At 36.2% G+C, this 19421-nt stretch overlaps 1 protein-coding gene across 2 annotated transcripts; it reads right to left on the bottom strand.

Moving 5' to 3' along the window:
• Positions 1-1369: 1369 nt before the first annotated feature.
• On the bottom strand, positions 1370-18917 carry LOC132181936 (uncharacterized). 2 transcript variants are annotated; one of them, XM_088516278.1, is made up of 17 exons: positions 18798-18917; positions 18547-18707; positions 17953-17997; positions 17825-17865; positions 17602-17683; positions 16943-16987; positions 14705-14761; positions 12511-12570; positions 12297-12424; positions 11763-12030; positions 11601-11667; positions 9780-9850; positions 9612-9701; positions 7093-7201; positions 4951-5042; positions 2221-2326; positions 1370-1757 (listed from the first exon to the last, which is right to left on the bottom strand). In XM_088516278.1, exons 2-17 carry the CDS (start codon positions 18670-18672, stop codon positions 1633-1635), a joined length of 1512 nt encoding a protein of 503 aa, XP_088372404.1. In that variant the 5' UTR covers positions 18673-18707; positions 18798-18917; the 3' UTR covers positions 1370-1632. The 2 variants fall into 2 exon arrangements, with proteins under 2 accessions (XP_088372404.1, XP_088372403.1); XM_088516277.1 differs by lacking the exon at positions 18798-18917 and having other exon boundaries at positions 18547-18772.
• Between the last annotated feature and the right edge of the window lie 504 nt (positions 18918-19421).

Here is a 19421-nt window from a genome sequence, read left to right as displayed (position 1 = left end):
GAGCATGTTGACGCGACTCTTGTGAGAGCTAACCACATAACCTAAAATAGCATCGCGTATCATTAATATAGACTCAAAGCTTTCAAACAATCATGTCTATGACTATAATGTTAACAGGTAACTTTTATCTACTTAAACCTCACAATAAAAGCCATTTGCTTGGCATTTTCACCACAGTGAATTTCTCACTTTATAGCTTGACAACTTGATATATAGCAAAATACCGAAGTGTTTCACAAGAGAAAGAAGTAACTGCGTAAGTTCACGATTTAGTAAGTAAATTTATTAGAGAACTGGTTATATAATGAGCCTTAAGTAACAATTTGTAACCTTCAATTATCAAGCATGGGTTTTCGCAAAGAATAGTAACTGTTGTCCACGTTATTACGCCATCTAAAAAGTGTGGTTTATTTTGAAAAGGAATGACATAATTTCGGTAACAAGTCATTTGTGTTTTAAATGCAAAGAAATCATACATTATACATATATAATTATTATTATTACTCAAAGTTTTCTCCGCATGGTCTATCCAAACACTTAACCCTTTCTTAGTAGGGTTGACATTGTCCTGAAGAACATGTAGTATAATAATAGTGCCTCACATATTGTTGCATACTAGCTGTCTGACCGACGTCAATCACAGGTGGCCCACACTACTAACAAAGCCATAATGATGACCCATCTTTTTGTGGTACAACTATCACAAATAGCCATAAATCCAAGGCCACACAATAAAATTAGCACTTTATAACCATAGGGTCAAGGGTCGAGCTCATATAATTGTAGTCCACACTGAGAGTCAATATGTTTAGCCTTGTTACCACCACTCAGCAGAATCAAATCATATTGACCGGACCAAATTATGCGCAATGGAAGCGTGATTTGGTTAAGATGCTGATGGCTGAAATACATTTTTTTAATTTTTTATTTATGTTGTCCCAGCCTTGCTCAAGAGAACAAACGACATGATCACTTGCAAAAGTCAAATGAAAAATGCTACATCTTGACATCTCTGTAGATGTACACCAGCATGACATACAAAACTTTTCAATCGCCTCAGACATGTTGGCTAGTCTGAAGGAGAAGTTTGGTGAACAAGGTTGTGCTGCTAGATAGAACACGACACAGAGCCAAGTTGATACAAAAAGTAGAGCTTGTCCCTTTCGCGATCATATTAAAAACACCGATTTCAAATACGCCCCGGCGAGCAAGTAATTTGGATTATGGTTCTAGGTTAAGCATAACTCAATAAGTAATGATAAAGAGCAGGATTTCCTGGTCAATCACTGACTGGTTAAGTGATTTTGATGAGGAAAAAATAAAAAATTTATTATCAATAATACCATTAGATATTACGACAAGAGAGAGAGACAATAAAATAGTATAGCACAATTTAAATAGCTAATCACTGCAAGTATTTTTAAATTAAATCATCTCAAACTTATAAATTTCAACATGATACAGATTTCTCTCTCCACCCACTTACAAGTTGAGAAGCACACCCATACTTTATAGTTAAACATGGAGCTAGGATTCAAGATGCTACTCAAAACCAAACCCATATACAACCCATGGAAAGAGGATCAAACATGAGTTAGGTTAAACATGGTTTTAACCTGCTTAAAACCAAACTCATACATCTGTTTTCTCCCCCACTTTCATATCAGTTGAGTTATATGCAGCATCAGCCGAAGACGTGTCAATATCATTCAGACCCAATTCCTCGTTCTGCTCCCACGACCTCTCGTATTCTTCAACTGGAGACAACCAATTAAGTATCATATGATAGAACCATCAAATCTGTATATTGCAGCAGAGCATTGCATAAACAGTCCAATGCATAACTAGAAGCAGTAGGCACTACAGAAGCAAAAGAAGGCTCCTAATTCCCAACCCTACCCCACTGTCACACGTCTAAAATATGGCAGTGTAAACTTAATCTACTTGGTCTCTGTATTATAATAGAATATACTGAAAAATACAAAAGAAAAAAAGCAGAATCTTCTCTAGATGTGGAAAGCCATCTCATTTACATATCTCTATGGTTTGATCATGAACAGACTGAACTGAACTGAACTGAACAACTAAAGATATCTCCTTTCAACAAAAGCATTATCAATCCAGGTGAATCCTCAAATGGGTAAATTTCTTTTACCATAGGTACTATTATAAATTATGTTTCAACAGCATGGTCTGAGATTTGTGGGAACCAAAACTTACACGTCATCTGATCGTCATCTTTGATATCCTCAGTCACTGGTGCAACAAAAGAATTTGCTAAAGCATCATCTAGTATTAAGGTCCAAGGCTCTTCCAAGCTCAGAAGCTGCAAAATAGTAAAGCGTTGCAGCAGTGAGACAAGGTAAAAAACAGAGTTGCCAAGCCATGAAGGATTATGTTCCAGAAGAACATATCACCATGCAATTCCTTTTTAGTATCAACAACTATTGCGACAAAGCACATCTAGCAAAATTCTTTAAAGCATCATGACCATCAGAGCCAATGTTCAAATAACATACATCATTGAACTTATTTTTGCAAACAGAAGATGTTCAGTCAGTATGTTCGTTGTTGGAGGTGATTTTGACATTTCAACACCAAGTCAGACTACATCTTTGAAAATTTCAAGCTTGCCCAAGGTACACTTTAGTAAGCTATTTTGAATCTGGGATCGTTTTGAAAAGAGAAAAGGAAAAAAGAATTTGGTTTGCCATGTGAATACAATATTTTTTTTCTTTGGGAGCGCTCATGAATTCACAACTTCACCCCCCACGCTCGTGGAGGAAACTGTGCTCTTGGAGTAGGAGCTCATTAGCCACTGATTTTGCATACTAAAGATTCATATCACGTACTCAAAATACAAACCTAAGATCAATATCTTCTTTTAAATATTAATTTTTAATATTTCCAAAGAGGCTCCAAGAATGCTTCCTTAAAAATACTAAGATTTTCAGCAACCAATAGTTCTGCAGAAAATTAAAAGAAGTGTAGGGAACAATAAAGAGATGGTGCCAACTCTTACTTAAGGCTGTGCATGTGTTTCGATGCAAAATGGTTTCCAGTGAAAATAGTTTTGGAGAAAATAACTGATTTTTCATTGTTTTGCGGAGACCCTGAAAATAATATCGAAAATGTTTTTCGTTGTTTAGTTGGAATAATGAGGCTTGGGGAGTTAAGACGGAGTGGGGATCATGGCCAACAGTTAAGAGGATGGCACCAGAAGGAAGGGCACTGGGTTCCTTTGTAAGGATGGGGTTAGACAAGCTCCAAAAAATGACTTACGCGTCAAGAGGCATAAGTCATTTCTCCCCTACAGTGACAAATTTGTTGTTGGCCCCAAAATCATTTTCTGTAACCAGTATTTCCACCCACACAGAACACCGAAAGATGGAAAAAATAATTTTCTGCAAACATTCTATGTCAAAATAAACGCAGCCTTAAAGGATAAAACGTAAGGACACTTGTCCAACTTTGCCCATTTCTATTCACACTTCCCCACTATTCTATTCTGTTAACCACAACTCCTATGCTTAGAATTTTCATTTAATCACACCATTCCATTCGTACACGTTTAGAAAATTGGTAAGGTAATTGTGTTTCATGATAGTCATGTGGTACACTAATCAATGAGCAAATGACGTGTTTTGAGGGAAAAAAAAGTGCATATTCATATCATTATCTCATCTATCAAAGCTAATTCTTATAAAGAAAGCGGCAAATATCAAATAACCATTTTGTGCCTTGGTCGATTTTGATTTTAAAACCTTAGTTGTTAATTGTTCTATTTCACTAACTTAGGCTATCCCACTTTTGCAATGTGCGACCTTCATCCAATTTTCAGTCAAATTGATAACAAAAATGCTGGGAAATTACAATTATACCACATTAGATGAAAAACTAAAGAAAAAGCAAAAAATAAGAAATATATTAAACAATTCTAGCTGTGGCTGGGTAGGCATGACCCTACCACGGTGGCTATGGTGGTCAACCTCCATGGCCACCATGGAGGTGGCCATACAGGTACTTCTATGGTAGAGCTCCATGGCCATGGCCATGGAGGCTGACCACCATGGCAGTGGAGGGCCATGGAGGCCCAATCTCATGGTGGCCGGGCATGTGAAATTACAATTGTATCCCCTACTATGAAATGAAAATTAAAAATTAGAAAGAAAAAGGGAAGACAAAAAAGGTTGGACCTCCACCATGGTTTTCCATCTCCACAGCTGTGGAAAACCATGGTGGAGGTCCAACCTTTTTTGTCTTCCCTTTTTCTTTCTAATTTTTAATTTTCATTTCATAGTAGGGGATACAATTGTAATTTCACATGCCCTCTGTTATCAATTTGACGGAAAATGGGATGAAAGCCATGCATTGCAAAAATTGAATAACTCAAGACAGTGAAAAAAAAAAAAGGTTTCTAAATCGATCAAAGCACAAGATGGTTATATGATATTCCCTAAAAAAGAGATTATAATTTCTATCAATTATTCTATATATAAAAAACAATGGTGTAAAATATTATTCCAGGTTGTGGGTTCCACCAATGTCAAGTCCCACAGGTTGCATGTGTAGCTTACCACTCAAAAAGTATTAATCCAGGTCATGTGTGTGACATACTAGTTTTTTAGTTAAATGACTGCCATGTAATGGAAGGGTTGCCATTAAACCAATCATTTAAACCATTAAAAATTAGGGGAGTGGGATTAGAAAAGACTCAAAGTTACAGGGGAATTGGCACAGTTTATCCTAATTATAAACAGTTTGCTGCCCACAATCCTGAAAGGATTAGATAAAAACAGGAAGGGCTTCAGACAATAGCCATTGCACTTTACTACCAGGTTGGAATCATTAGTTATTGCATCACATTGACTTGTGTACGTGGTCATTTATGAAGCTCAACCTACATTACTGCTTTCTAAATCAAATTTGTCCAAATTCATGCTCTGGTACCTTGTTTAGCCTTGCTTTGAACTCTTGCCACTTGGTCCTTTTACAATCATCAAGACTATCTCCAAGCGTAAATCCATGCACTCTCTCAAGACCTGCACATGTAAGTTACATAATTTAAAAACAAAGCACCAAACAAAAGATGTAGGCCCTGTTTGGCAACCCCTTTTTTCCCCTCAACACTATTTATGCACCATTTCCAAAAAAAAAAAATCAACATCAAAATATTCTCACTTTTTTCACTTTTTATATCACATCATTCACTTTTTATTACTATTCAAATAAAAAAATCACTACAAAACAAAACTTTCACTTTTCAATACAAAAAATTGAAAGCTTTATACTACATCAAGCATTTTCAACTACACTAATAAAGGCAAAAAAGCTTTGCCAAACAAGGTCATATACCTGCATATAATGCAACAAAGGAAAAGGGGGGCCAACAAACCGAAAAAAAAAAAAAAGGCTGAGTGCCAAACTTGTTGGACAAAATAAATCAAACGCATTGCATAATATTGATCTAAATATTCAAAGACATTTCACAACATTTTGCAGCCAAGATTCCATACCTCAATGTTTTTTTTATTATAGTGCTAGGACGTTTCAAACAATTTCAGTGAAACATCGCTTCAATGATAGAAATATATCATACATTTTTGCTTCAGATCCTTACATATACCAGAATATTGTAAATAGTTATCAGCAGTCACCTTAATCAGGTTTTTTATGAGCTGCCTGTTTCTGCCTTTCTTTCTTTTTTTGATTGAAGGTAGAACTTGTGCATCTATCGGTAGGTTGTAAGGTGTAGGAGGGGGTTTTGCTTGGGGTCTATTTTGGCCTATTGTGGGGGTTTTCTTTTTTCTTTTCTGTTTTCTTCCTGGGTATTTAGGGGCACCTCACGCTTTTAATAAAATTAGGCATGACTTATAAAAATTAAAAAAAAAGTAAAAAAGAAAAAAAAAAAAAAGAAAAGAAAAAGAAAAAAGAACTTGTGTATCTATCTCGAACAAAATCTTATGATATCCCGTAGGCAGCAACTACACTTGGTCTAATAACCATGACCCTCCAGCAATGTCCAAAATTGACAAGTTCCTTCTCTCTCTTTAATGGGAAGCCCACTTTCCTGATGTTTCTCAAAGAAGGCTCCCTAGAGTTTTTTTCGGATCACTTTCCTTTATTGCTTAACCACAATGTTGTCGGTAGGAACAAAGGGTATTTTTAAGTTGAGAATATGTGGCTAAAATTTAACGGTTTTGTGGAAAAGGTGAAACAATAGTGGCTGTCTTATAGATTTCAAGGATCCAATAGTTTTGTCTACCCCCAAGGGGTTGGCCTAGTGGTTGAGGCTTGTGGTCTTAGGGAGTATCACCCCTTAGATCCCAAGTTCAAGGCTTGCTAAGTGCAAACTTTCCCTTGAGGTCACACCCTCGGTGTAAAAAGCCAGCGAGTTACCATGATTTGTGTAGAGAAACTTTTGAGGGTGCGATGCACGGGTTCGAGGTTTACTCTGCAGGGGTGGGTCTGAAGGGCCCTACCTTATTGAGGTTCCTCGTCATAAAAAAAAATATAGTTTTGTTTACCAAAATCACAAAGGTGGGCACAACTTTGAATGAGGCTTTGGTTGCCTTTTCAAATAGCTAAGGTAATACAAGAAGATGTAGGTAAAGATGCTTGACTTTTTGAAAATGGGCTCTTAGTTAGTACATCCCAGGAAGAAATGGAGGATCCTTATTTAGGGATGGAGTATGTAATTTTTCCATCTATTGAAGTCTTCAAAATGAATTCTACGATGCAAATATATAAGGCACAAAAAGCATTTGAGGCATCAATTTTCATAAGCCTCTTGAGTTAAGAGGTGTGCACCATAGAGGACTGTTCAGCACTTCAGCACTTCAAGGCATTCTCAGAATACCTTGCATCGAAGCACACCTTAGGTGTGCCTGAAGAATACTTCTGAAGATTATGATCTAAAGAACACAAAAGTGTAATACCACCATCAATTCGTAACCCAAAACAAAATTCTCAACCATAACAAATTTGGGCTGAATCAATTCAGGGTAACAATATCTCAATCAACTGAAATAGTCCGCATATGCATAGAAAATATGGAATGAAAAAGAAAAGAAGAGTAGACTTGTTACTCACTTTCACTAATTTTTGTAATCAAACCTTCAACAGTTGTAACAACTCCTCCCAAAGTGCCACTAGCCAGCTCCAAGTCAAGCTCTGGGACCTCCACACTTGCAGTATCCGACTGATACAACCCAATGACTTTTTATCAGACAATATTTTGTAGCCTTCTACAAACAGGTCTAAAAGGAGAAGAACAGAATTCTGTTTCCCAATTTCAGTTCAAAAAGATTTACAATTAAATAGCAAGAATAAGACAAAAAGAAACAGAAAAATGTGAGTTTAGACTTTACTTCAAGGAGATATAGTATATGATAACCACAGTTATACATACAATGCTGGTGTACCTATGTACTTACTTGAGTTTCTTTTCTCTAACTTTAAAAAATATATATATTTTTTTGATAGGTAACTTAAAAAAAATATATATACTGTTAGGAGGGAGCGTGGCTAGGATAGATCCAGTTCAGGGCAAGGATAATACTGTTTTGAACCAATCTTTCCCTAGCCAAGAAGATTTCAACGAGAAGGTTAGACCGAGAATTGCTGAAATTTCTTCTCTGGTCGGGCATGAAGAACAGGTCTGTTGTCCTACAGATGAACCACTTCCGCATTCGGAATTGGTTCTCTGTGCTATGCAGGGGAAGAGCCTACCTTACCCCCTTGCAACCATTAAAGAGCCAATGTTTCCCGCATACGATTCTTTAGATTGGGTGCTGCAAAAAATTAGGGACTTTCATCACTTTGTGGGGGTCCTGTGAGGTGTTTGAGGAAGAGCTGATGGCTTTGCTCGCTGCCATCTCAAAGTGGACCATAAACAAAAGGCTCTAATTAGTTCTTTTTTTTTCTCTTTCTAAATCAGTGAGTAGAGGGGACCATGAATTGAAGAGGTTATCTTGTTCTATGAATTACAACATTAAGGGAGGCATTTCTAACAGAGGTAGAGGTAAATTAAGAAGCATAAAATATTTAGGAATGTGAGACGGTTGAATGAGAGGGATAAACGGCTGAGGTAAAAGGAATTTACTCCGAGATTGGAAGGCTTGTTTGTCTTCAAGAAACTAAATTGGAGTTTTTGTCTAGGGCTGATGTGTGTAGTTATAGGCAGTCTACATGTGGACTAGTGTTACTTGGGTTCAAGAGGGGCTTCTCACAGGATTTTGTTAATGTGTGATGGTAGGGTGGTGGAAAAAGATGTGGTGGTATTTACTATAACTTGTTCCTTCAGAAATGTTTCTGATAACTTTGCTTGGGCTTTTGCGGGTGTTTATGGCCCTAATATCGATCATGAGAGAATGTTGCTTTGGGATGAACTGGCTGGGTTGCTTAGTTGGTAGAATTTACCGTGGTGTATTGGGGGTGGTTTCAATAGCATCCGCCTTCATGCAATTCCCATTCTTCCCCTCCCATATTAGAGCTTTCTGAATTTATTTTTGAATAGGGTCTTATGGATATCCTTCTTGTAGGCAAAAACTTCACATGGTCTAATAACCGAGATCCTTTGTTGTGGTCCAAAATAGACAAGTTCCTTCTCTCCCTTGACTGAGAAACCTAGTTTTCAAATGTTTCTCAGACGAGGCTCCCTAGGTTCTTGTCGGATCATTTCACAATGCTCAACTGTGGTGATGTTAATCAGAGAAATTTATAAAAAGCGAAGGCAGCCCTAAGCATACAGGTTTTATTTCTTTTGTTCTTTTTGCAGATGGTACTTAAAGTTTGAGAATATGTGGTTAAAGTCAGGGTTTTCTGGAAAAAGTTAAACGGTGAAGGTTGTCTTCTAGCTTTCAAGGATCTCCAAGTTCTATCCTGGTGCGTAAACTGAAAGTTTTGAAAGTGGATTTGAAAAAATGGAATGAGGTATTTGGCAATGTTGAGAAGAAGAAAAAGTTCTTTTTGGATGTGCTCTCTAAGGCCTGATTTATGGCAAAGGAAAGACCTTTATCTGACAATGATAAGTTGAGAAAGGCTGAGATTATTAGGGAGTTGAATAGGATTACTCTATTGGAGAAAGTAAATCGGAGACAGAAATCGAGGGCACTTTTTCTGAGGGAGAATGCATCATTTTTTTCACCGTATAGCTAACTTTAATAGAAGAAATAACTCCATTGAATCTTTAGAGGTTAATGGTTTGTCATTTCTACAATTTTTTCACACTACAGGATTTGAACTCTCAACATGACCAATGGGAATATTAACATTCCCTGCTCAAACTGATCCAAATTTTAGCAGACCCCAGATTTGTCATCTTCTTGTGTCTAAAACTCCTTACATCCCACAACTCACTTTGATATCCCCCTCCATGGCAAGTCTTTCTGTTTCCTTTCAACATACTCTTTTTCCTTTATATTATATACTCTTCACTAATCACTTTAAACATAGGATACTATGGTGAGGTACAAAAGATAACCACCGAACACCCAGTAAAATAAGTCAGTGTGGCTACACTGATGCCACATAAAAATCTAACTGGTATGAAAGCACATTCTATGCATTGCACATAAACCAGCAAAATTCAGATAACAATCATGACGAACCTTTATTAGATCACGACTTAGATCACTGATGTTTTTCACAGTAAGAGCAATTCTCTTCCCTTTTTCAGGAATTCGCCCACCAGGCTTCAACTGCATAAAAGAGTATGATTATCACCGAAAGAAGGAAATTAGGAAAAAAAAAAAAAAGTGTAGCAAATTACTACAAACCTCAGAATTGCGGTAACCACAAGCATCACAAGTGGATGCCATGACGATTACTTCTTGGAAGTAGGGAATCTCTGTTTTGGTTAAGATCAACAAAATTCATTCTAAGGGATGCACAGAGTTCAAAGTCATGGAAAAAATTCAGATTGGTTAAATTGTAAAATTGAAGTGATACTGAACGCTGAACTGAATTACACGTGATTTGTTAAAGCATCCAAGCCAATAGCCTAAAGCTATCAGGTGGAGAAACCTAACCAATATGGGATAAATTACCCTCTCACATCTCCAGGCCCAACAAAAGCCAAAACCAACACAGACAAACCCAATGACCCAAATGAAACCTCAACAAAGGCAAACATGCTTGATACATGAGGTCCACAAACAAACAAACAGGGATCAATGTTAAAACCTCCAACCTAAAAGCTTAAGCTATTACATGGAGAACCCCAACTACTTTATAAACCCACAACCAAGCTCAAATCTACCCATTGTTGGATCATTTTTAACATAAGTCCCAAATTTAAGATCAGACTTGCATTTGACAACACTGACAACTCCTAATGGCAATGTTCAGACTAAAACAAAAACATGATGTAATAGCTAACTTTTCTCTCAAAGAACTAACTTGAATCCATAGTTGACTAAAACGGTTTTAGAAATTCTCTGCATCAATATAAACACACATTCTCGTCCAAATATTACTTCATAGTAAACTGCAAAGAGACTGGGATTTTGCCAATAACACAATATAGCAAACTAATAAAATTTTCAAGAAGCTCATCTACCTTCTGCCATTCACCTGTCCCTTCAACATATTTTTTCATTTCAAAAATTTCTTGTTTGGAGCAATTCCAATAAAAGAACCACATCTCAACATTCTTGGTTGTCCTCATCCTTAAACTGTGTGGCCTTTTGGCACATTCATCCTCTCCAAAAGATTTTTCCATCTTTGAGCATCCCAGTGGTCCCCATTGATCTATCCTTAAGTTGGCAGTGGAATATAGCCTTGGACTTCAATATTAACATATACACTTCCTTCTTACACCTCTTTTCTTGAACTTTAACATGTTTTTCTCTCTTTTAGGCTATTATATTTGCACACTTGTTTTACCTTTTCAGATGATAATAGGCTTTTGAATTTACATAAACATATGTCTTCATCCCTCGGTAAAAACGTTCCACCATTTTAGCTGTATACTGACATAGATGAAGGTATTCCTACCAAACATGAATTCTCAGGAAATATCTACAGAAGATCTCAAACAGTCAGAAATGACTACAACTTTAACATGACAAATTTCGCACTGAAAAAAAAAGGTAAAAAAAAAATAATAAAAATATCATCTTATATAATCTTACTGTATCATGTGATAGTGTATACTCTCAGACCTAGAGGACTATGAGGCAGATATTAGAATTCTGCTACTCTTTACTGGCAGGAAATATTATATTTTTCAAGCATGATATTCCACCTTTAATTAATTTATAGTACAATCTCCTGTAAACCCCCATGATGTGATAAAGGGAGGATATTAGGGGAAGCAGTGTGTAGATTTTAAAAAGCAGTTTCACCACAAATTTAGTTCACCTAAAAAAGAGCAGAAACTACTATAAAGCATTCATATTTTCATATTGTAAAAGACGGTCTAGAAAAAAGATAAAAAGTATGCAAATAACTATACCAAGCACAATTAATACAAAAAATTAATCAGAAACAGATAGGACTAAAAATTTCACTAAAAACAAATATGTTATCTATATTTGCCTGACTGAGGAAAAACATCAAAATATAGCTAGGAAAGTCAAATGAAGTAACAAGGATACTGGTAACAAACATTCGCGTCTCACACTTGGAGGCACAAGTTCCACATGTTGATGGAAAAGTCATCACCTATCAAACAAGAGCAGGCAAGACGTACTATATAAAATTTGAGGTGCACAGATAAAACAAAACTTAACCAGTTTAAACTTCAGCAATTGCCTTACTTCTTCTGGTGCAGAGTACCGAAACACAGTTTCCACAATATCTGCACTATTACTCTGAGCGATGGACCGATGAGCAGCTGTTGCCCCAACTGAGCCATGTGGTTCTCTTCTGACTTCATCGGAAGCACCACTTGTTTCCTCTGTTGATGGTCCACCACAGTGGTCTCCTGACTGTGAAGGGTCCGCAAGATACCCCAGTGATGCTTGTTGCTCTGGAGTTCGCTCATAGAACTTGATTATCAAGGATGGATCCAGGGAAGGAGAAAACCTATCCATAGATAATTATAACCTAATTGAGCTAAAATAAGAGCAACTGATGGTTCAAAATATTAATGGAAAAAGCAACAAAGGCCAGGTCTGTCCCAAATGCAAGTTAATTGAGTTCTTTCATCCCAGAGAAATCACAAAAAAGATTGATGCATAAGACCATCAAGATTAATGCATAAATTCATAAAAGAAAACCAGTTCAGAAAAATGAAGTTTTCCCTATCATGTATGAGTAAGGTTTCCCAGTCACATCAAAGTATTTCTTACGGGTTCTCAATGAAGCTGTTTCCAGAAGGATCATCCAGGATGAAGGAGAAGGATGAATCTCCAGTTGCACAAGCTTTCAGTTTCAACAAAAACTGGTCTATCGCTTCAGCAGTTTGAGGATTCACTTTCTGGAAAACCCAGAAAATTGCATTAAGTTACTTAAAGAGGAAATTATATAATATTTGATATCGCAAATCCCAGAATTAATATGCACCTTGCGTTCTTCTTGAAGGGCCTGCAGCTCATCTACAGCTCGTACTAGTATCCCTTCCACCTAGAGTAATTACATCAGATATATAAGATAGTTAAAAAGAGAGTAGGAAGGAAAAAAGTTCTGGAAACATGTTATAGAAAATGGTGAACCACACGCTGAAGATATGAGAGATTCATACACCAAAGTGCATGATCAAAATTTATACAACGGGACCTAACATGATTAGAATGTTCAAATTGATATAAAATCCACCAGAAACCTTACAGAATATACTCAACACTACTCAAAACTTATCCAGACCTGACGAAATTTTTTTTTCTCAAAGCAATTGCAACAGAAACTTTTGCAAGTGAAACGTGCCATATCACACAGGGTACAGGCTAGTACCAACACCAACAACAACAATAATAATAACAATAATAATAATGATGATGATGATGATGATGATGATAAGCGCATAAACATATGGCAAGGGTTTTATATTCAGGGCAAAAATACTTGTCTATGAGTATCAGAACATGACATGACACCTATAAATTAAGCACCCCACCAAACCCCCCAACACCCCCCCCCCCCCCCCCAAAAAAAAAAGGACACCCATAAATATTGCAGAATTTTCATTTTAGTCTCTTCTATGGTATAGTTTCTCATCAGAAAATATTAGCAACCTGAGGTTTGTACATGTGAAGTCATTGTAGCAGAAGTTTCACATGCTCATGAGGAAACATGGGTATCATAACATGCTTAAAAATCAATGCTCTACTTATGCGCCCATGAGCTAAATGCACCTCCTCCCCCCATATAAATGAGATGAATTATAAGTTCGTAACGCAACCCACTGGATACTTGAGCCAATTACGAATCCAAAAAACAAAACAAAACAAAACAAAACAAAAAAACAAAAAAACAAAAAAACAAAAAAAACAAAGGTTACACTGACAACCCTACACAACTTCAACTTGAGCATCATAAGACTTAAAATATTTTTTATGCAAGTAAATTGGAAAATCTGTTCACCAATGGTAAGGGGGAAACTCTGTGAGTGCCAATGCATTATTGTAGAAACAGGAAGACGAACTACATGTTCAAACTTGTTTCCACCACTTGCAAATATCTTCTCTCTTTCTTTTTGATAAGTAATGCATATGCATTCAAAGCACAGAGGGGAGCAACCCTAGTACACAGGGAATATACAAGAGAACCCCTAAATTATAGAAAAAAGAAGCACATAACTCCAAAAACTCAGAAAAATTAGAGACATGCACACTATTCCAGGCCACTTTCCAAGTATACAGGGATTGTAGCATCATCTTCTTTCTTTCTTAAGGTGTGTAACTATTTATTTTCCCCATACAGCACTATTAGCAGCCATAATATGGTTTCCCCCTATGATTGATCTTAGTAGAATTATCAGATTTTAGTCAGTGTACAAAATGAATTAAGACTATCTAGGGGGAGAATGCATAGCTAAAGTTGTGTCATGGAAAATCTGATTAAAAATTTAGTTTCAAATAATTAAAAAACTGGGAAATGGGTTACATATTACTAAGCTTGATCCATCTAATTCCTTAGAAACAGAACTTCTCTCACTATTATCTCTGGATATAATTATTTTCAACATGTTCTTTTACAAATCCTCATCCAAAGAGTTCTATAATTATGTATCCCTATATTTTACATCATTTTGATGCAACTTCAATCTGCAAACTTTGGAATTAGAAATATTACTCTGCATTCGAATTCCAAACCCAAATTCCAATCAGAGTCTTAGCGACAACAGTGTTCATGGAGGCAATCACAGAGCAAATCATTTAAACATCCAATTTTTTTCCTCCAATTAAATACTAAATTTTTCTTAAGTTAAAAATAAAAAGGGGGGTATTTCATTTTAAAGCTTTTTACCCTATATAAGTGCATTCAGTTATATCTTGATTGCACCTTCCAGAAAAATGAAAGGAAAGCTATTTTTCTACTTTTTTGCCTTCTAATAATACTTCAAAATCTAACGCATACTAACATCATCCTAGAGAGTTATTCAAATGTAGCAACAAAGGCCCACTACTAACTGAGCTACCATCTCATAAGGATGAGAAAACACATTGCCAGCTGAAGATATTCATCAACAAACCAGAGCCACTTAAAAACTCAACTAGAGGGAGAAATAAAACAAAAGACCAGAGTTTAAAGAAGATACTGTTGACAGAGATCCACGCTGAGCCTCGGGAGGAATTTCAAAATCCAATTCAGGAATCTGCACAAATAAAGAATAAAAGAAAATGCACAACTCAATATCCCAATATTAGAAACTCAACAGATTGCTTGCTGAGCCAATGCACACAAGATAGCCATGTCATGATCAAGTAAAAGTCAGAATTTACTCCATTATTGCAAGAATCTGATATATTCTTCTTATTTTCCTTGAGTTTATTCATCTTGGAAGGTAAAGCACGGTAGTGAATGAACCAAATTTAATATTTTTTTAAAAAAGAAAAGAGATAGAGACTACCTTTGCAGTTCCAACACTCTTTTTTTTTTATAAGTAAATATGATATAAAAGAGCGCAGAGGGGCACAACCCACATACACGGGAAGAAACACTCTTAGAACAACAAAAACCTGGTGTAAGAAACACCAGCTAAAGTACTCTTTGCAACCAACACAGGGAGGGAGAGGGGAGAGAAAAGATTTAAAACGAAAAAAGAAAAAAAAAAAAAGTTACTTTATGTCATCTCCATACAACAAACTAACCCACAGCAGGCCACACACCAAATTCAAAGTGTTTCTATGTACAAGGTGTACAATGTGACCACCATTTAAATAGAGAAAAGGCCAAATGCGTTTACCAACTTGAGACACATTGCCCTAGGTCTGCTCCAGATTTATCATGCAAAATTCATAATGTAAAGAAGTAAAAAGAAATGGGGGGAAATCTCAGATATCATCTAAAGAATTGAACTGAACAATAGCTTGACCTGAAGAAATATATACCCTCAATATTCATACACACAAATAACTTACAGTAAAACATAAAGAACACAATCCTTTTAACAATAGCAACCAAGAGTAAGATTTTGCTGGTATAAAAAAAAAAAAAAAAAAAAAAAAAAAAAAAAAAAAAACAGATACCAAGATCAGGTAATGCTATCATAGAAGAAAACAATTTTAACACCACGGTCTAAGGTGACAGGGTAATCGCATGCAGAGTAGAACACATTACCAAATTGAATGAATAAATAAATAAAGAGTCTCAGACAAGTCATTTAAACAATCAAAAGTTAATTGAACTTTGGTGATATGTATCTTATATATATATGAAAAATTATCACCAGCCACACTAAGTTCCCACTGTTCCAAAAGTGAATCAGAAATAGATAAAAGAAAGATAGTAAGTAATGTCACTACCCCAAGGGGTTGGCCCAAGTGGTGGAGGCCTTGGTCTTGAGGTATTATCCCTTCAAGGTCCAAGGTTCAACACCTCATGAATGCAAACAATCCTTTGGGGCCACACCCTCTGGTGAAAAGTCAGCGATTTAACCAGTTCCGTGTAGAGAAACTTCCGAGGGTGCAATGCACGGGACCGGAGTTTACTTCGCAGGAGTGGGTTCGAAGGGCCCTACCTTGAAGAGGTTCTCCGACATCAAAAAAAAAAAAAAATGTCACTACCACCAAGTTTGCCAAAGTCCATTAACACCATCAAAGAGAAAAAGCTTCCCTTTACACCATTAAAGATGAAAACTTGCAACAATAGACTAAGATGACAAGGTAAGTCAGACGCGCACTGAAGGATATAATAAAATAAGTAGTACTAGGATGAGTGACCTCCTGGGAAGTCCTCGTGTTGCAACCCTCATATTACTTATCAAAAAATAATAAAAGAAGTGAAACCTGAATGAAGTAAGAATTACAAACGGAAACAGTATTCGACATTCTCAGAAGCAACAAAATGGATGAACAAGAGTACCAAGTAAACAAGCAAATAACAAAAGCAAATTCACCAACATCATTACTGCATTAGTCATTGGTTTCTCTTAGGCATCCCATTACAAACTACCATGTTTGGTTAAGAACATGCGCTAAGTATATTGAGGGTAATTTAACACTTATCTCACTAAATCAGTGAGAAAGTGCTCTGTGATGGGTCAGAGTCTCAAGTATATAACAAACTGCCTCGGTATTGATGCAATTTGACACTCGATGTTTATGCTGATCAATTACAAGAAAAATTCTACTCTTAGTTTTCAAATATGCAAGACTCAATTGTATAAAAAAGAACTTATAACAAACAACTATGTCCAATGAAGATTAGGAAGAGATGGATACTTAATATCTCAATACAGCATAAGATTGTGCACAAATTTAAACTCTGAAAACAAAAATGGAAAATTCAACTTAATTTGGAAGGAGACTTTTGCAATAAGGATCTAGTGAAGCACCTTAATAGTTGCAGACTCAGACTTCACTACTTGACGGTCAAGCATCTGCATTAAAAAAACTCGTCAGATGGCCTATTCATATCGGAGGTACCATTTCTTCAAAGTAAGGGGGAAAAACAAAGGCGCTACCAAAAAGGAAAAAAATTAAAACTAAAAATATTTTACGTGCACATTAGAACACAAGAAAACAATGTTGTATGTCAATAAGACAAAAAACAGCAAATCATTGCATGTTATACAAACAAATTGTGTAACCCTATAAAAGTCAGGAGACTGGCCCAAACTAACAACCATTGTGAAATAAGATGTTTATGATCACAACTTCAACTGAATACTTGGCACTTATCATTCTTGAATCACCAGAAAATATACAAAGCGCCAAGCATATCAGATGGAGGACACAATGTTGAGAGGCCAAGACAGCACTGTTCGAACTATCTCCAAACAAAAAGAAAAATCAAATAATTATGCAAGGCAGAAAAGCCAACATCAACGAAGAATTAACTGCCTTTCAAATATTCAAGCCTGTCATCGGAGCACTGCTACATTTTATAATGCATGAATTTCAGTTAAGCTTAAGGCCGTATATATTTTGGAAATAGATGCAACATAAATTGAAAGAGGTCACTTCACAATTATTTTACTCTGATGGATACAACCTTTGGATCACCTGAAGGGACCTGCAGATGGTAGCAACATCCCCGGGCTTGAATCTCACCAGCAAACTGAACTTCATTATTCCTATGAAAAAACCAAGGATAAATAATAACAAATGAACATCTCAAGGAAGATCCAATTGGACTAAGATCAAATTGAATTATGTACCTCATTAATTAAAATCCCAACATCCTAGAAAGAAAAAAAAAATATATATATATATACCTCTCACCACAATGTGGACACTCAAAGGCTGACAACAAGATCTGCAGGCAGAAAACATTAACTGCAAAGCTCAACAAACAACAGAAAATTAACAAGAGGATGTAAATGGGAAAAAACAAGAGACATACCTTTCGAAAATGGGGAATTAAAGTCAACAAGAACTTTGTTATCCCCTGTTCAAAGTATAAAAATTTGCGTCAGAAAAGGGTTAACTCAGACACTAAACAAACAATGATAAAAGTTGTAATCCAATAATTGTTAGGCTCCTTCCCAGCCAAGTTAACACAAAAATTCTTCCTATGCGTCGATAAAATATTAAAATTCCTCTTATAACTCACTCAGCTGCTTACTTAACTGGATGAATTCCAACCTACACAATCTGATACCAAACAAGTAACTTTATATTTATTTTATTTGTATTTCTCTCCAAATTTTCTTCCATTGTATGTCCCCTCTGGGTACAAAACTTTTCCATCCAAAAACAACCAAACCCACATTTGGGCTCAAACGCACTTTGTGAACCAAACCCAACAGTAAAGCATTTTACTACAAACCCAATATCCATTTATCCAATACCCTCTCAAAAGCACAAAATTTGAAACATTCTTTTCTTTTCAATGACGAAATTCAAAGAAACATAAACACTTGAACATGCATTAACAAACATAAATACATGAAAAAAGAAAAGGAAAAGCAAAGAGAGAAGGTGTCTGTGTGCGTACGTTTTCGCCGCAACGCATACAGAGGCTTTCGACTTTGTAAAGAGGGGCGTCGCCGTCGTCTGCGGAGACAGCTTCGACCACCGACCTCACATCCACGATTTGCTCTTTCTTGCTGTTAGCTTCCATCTTCGCTGTTTGTTTGTCTCTGTAAATCTCAACCTCTACGTTGCAGAAGAGCCAAATATGAGAGAAACTGAGAAAGGTCTACAAGTTTCTCAAAACAGAGGGGACTGGGTTGAGGGTTTTTTTACCCGTCAAATACCGGGTATATCCGACCCGGACACGTCACTGTACACGCAAACAACCCCGTGCCAGCGTTAGGATTCTTTCCAGGGAAATCAGGGATGTACGTTTTACGTGGGAATCGCAACTTCTGGAGAGGAGCAGCTTCACGATTTGGATCTCTTTAAAGACATCTAAGCCCAAAAACTTGCCGCGTCTTTGAGACGTGATTGGCAAAGGACTTGGAAAACAAAAAAAAATAATAATAAGTGGATCGAAATTGTAAGTAGATTTGATTGATGTAAAAAAAAAAAAAAAAAAAAAGTAAAAATGTTTTGTATAAAAAAGTGAAAATTTTTGTTTTGTAGTGATTTTTTTATTTAAATCGTAATAAAAAGTTATTAATGTAATGTAAAAAGTAAAAATGTTATAGTTAATTTTGAAAAGAATTTTTTGGTCTTTAGGTCCGGTTTGATCCGGTCCACTCCTTTGCCAAACGCACCCTAAAAAATGGAAAAGTTAACACTGTTAACTACCTCAAGGATCGGGAGAAGCTGCCCATCAAGTTCTTTGAGTTTTAGTGCGTTTAGGATTGCGATTTCGAAAAAATAATTTGTGTTTTTAAAAGATATCGCAAAACTCCTAGATATAAT

This window comes from Corylus avellana, chromosome 5 (assembly GCF_965113065.1).
Source record: "Corylus avellana chromosome 5, dhCorAvel1.hap1.2, whole genome shotgun sequence".
Taxonomy (NCBI): domain Eukaryota; kingdom Viridiplantae; phylum Streptophyta; class Magnoliopsida; order Fagales; family Betulaceae; genus Corylus; species Corylus avellana.
This window is presented reverse-complemented; position numbering and strand designations above follow the sequence as displayed.